At 37.0% G+C, this 1,761-nt stretch overlaps 1 protein-coding gene across 1 annotated transcript; it reads left to right on the forward strand.

Moving 5' to 3' along the window:
• Positions 1-246: 246 nt before the first annotated feature.
• Positions 247-976, forward strand: LOC149149142 (uncharacterized). The gene has a single exon (XM_089440375.1). It carries the CDS (start codon positions 347-349, stop codon positions 719-721), a length of 375 nt encoding a protein of 124 aa, XP_089296501.1. The 5' UTR covers positions 247-346; the 3' UTR covers positions 722-976.
• The last annotated feature ends 785 nt before the right edge of the window (positions 977-1,761 follow it).

Below are 1,761 nucleotides of genomic sequence, written 5' to 3' on the forward strand. Positions count from 1 at the left end.
TTTGGAATCAAAAGTTTCAATAATTTTCCTTTATTAAAGTATAAATTATTTGGAATCAAAAGTTTCAATAATTTTCCTTCATTAAAGTATAAATTATTTGGAATCAAAAGTTTCAATAATTTTCCTTTATTAAAGTATAAATTATTTCGAATCGAATATTATGTCAGACATCACAGGCCTTCATGGTTGGAACTAATTGAGCCGAGCCCATTTCACCCGTCCCTCAGTCTCTATATAATGCTGCCCACGATCCACATTCACAACCAAGTCGGAAGCGATTTCTGTGAACTAGTGGGCAAAGTTCGTTGAGTGGTAGACAGATTATTTTTTGCGACCAAGTAGTGCAATGAGTTCGAAAAAGTCTGCTGGGAAGTCGGGCGGGGGTTCTCAGGGTAACACAGGGAAGTCGGCCCCCAAGCCGAATCCCAAAGGGATGTCTGGCGGGAAGCCGAGTTCTCCAGGGATGTCGGGCCCGAAGCCGAGTAACTCTGTGGACACCAAATCCCCGCGGGTGACGCAGGAGAGTATAAAGGGTTCCTCCGGTAAAGGAAATGTGAGCGGCGTCAAACTGCAGGAAGTTGTGGCCGATAACAAGGCAGGAAAGGTGGAGGTCGGGTCCGAGGGGAGGGTCCCGTTGGGTGGGGTGAAGGTAAAGTCCAGTGACTTCAAGTCTCGCAGTCCCGCGGATAAAAGCGAGAAGAAGCTGAATGAGCCCAACTAGGGGCTGTGTTGTCTGACGGGACGCTCTGCAGTGAGCGGAACGGTCTAGGTTTAATATAGTAGTTATAGCTGCATGTAGCTAAATGCACAGTTCGTGTGCATGGTTTTGTTAGTTTCTAAAGTGTTTACATGGTTTTGTTAGTTTGTCTATTTTGAACTTACTGGCTGTATGGTTTAAACGTTTTGGATTGTGGAAACATTAAATATATCAATATAGGCGGCCTCTCCTCAGTGGAGGCTTCTTGGTGTGTGATAATTATTTTTTTTCATTTTCATTTCTATACTGGTTTAATGTTTTTATAGTACAGTATCTATATTTCAGTTAGAAATTGTGTGGATGTTACTTACAACAAAGTTGATTGTTAATTTTATCTTATAGTTGTTAATATAATAATAAAACTTTCAAATATTACGAATAATAAGATTTTTTAAAAACTAAAATTAAAATTAAGATTAAGTTCATTACAATATTAGAAGGTTATTTACTTTTAGCACCCAACCAAATCCCTATTTGCATAGAAAATTTGTTTTCCAATATAAAAGAATTTGTACGCTGTCGGATGAATAAAGAAACTAAAGATAAAGACCATATGCCTTTTTGAGAAATTACGTGGGATTTTGAAATAGCGCCTGCAAAAAACGCTCAACCACACGTTGAGGCCTCAACTATATCTTAGGTAATGATCGTAACGAGAGCCTGTTGAGGGGATCTCACTGAAAATTTTATCAGTCTCATTTACGAACCTTGGCTTTCCTTATCATTTATTGTTTATTCCTGTAACGCACTTGATGTTTTTGGACGGTTATAAATTGTTGGCTATATTTATGAGTTAAAAAAGAAGCCGTAAATATTTATATTTATTTTAATAGATTCTCTGATTTCTATGTTTTTATGCAAGTTAATCAATGGTTTACCCCCACTGAAATCATAATTTTATTTCTAGTTTCATTTTAATTTTAACTTTGTTTCTTGAATGAGGATGGAAAATCAATGATATTTTCAGTTACATATATAGTTATTTGATTGTGACATGTAGTTGA

Source organism: Pinus tabuliformis, chromosome 9 (genome assembly GCF_031772625.1).
Source record: "Pinus tabuliformis cultivar Carrire ecotype Pingquan chromosome 9, CPIR1, whole genome shotgun sequence".
Lineage (NCBI taxonomy): Eukaryota > Viridiplantae > Streptophyta > Pinopsida > Pinales > Pinaceae > Pinus > Pinus tabuliformis.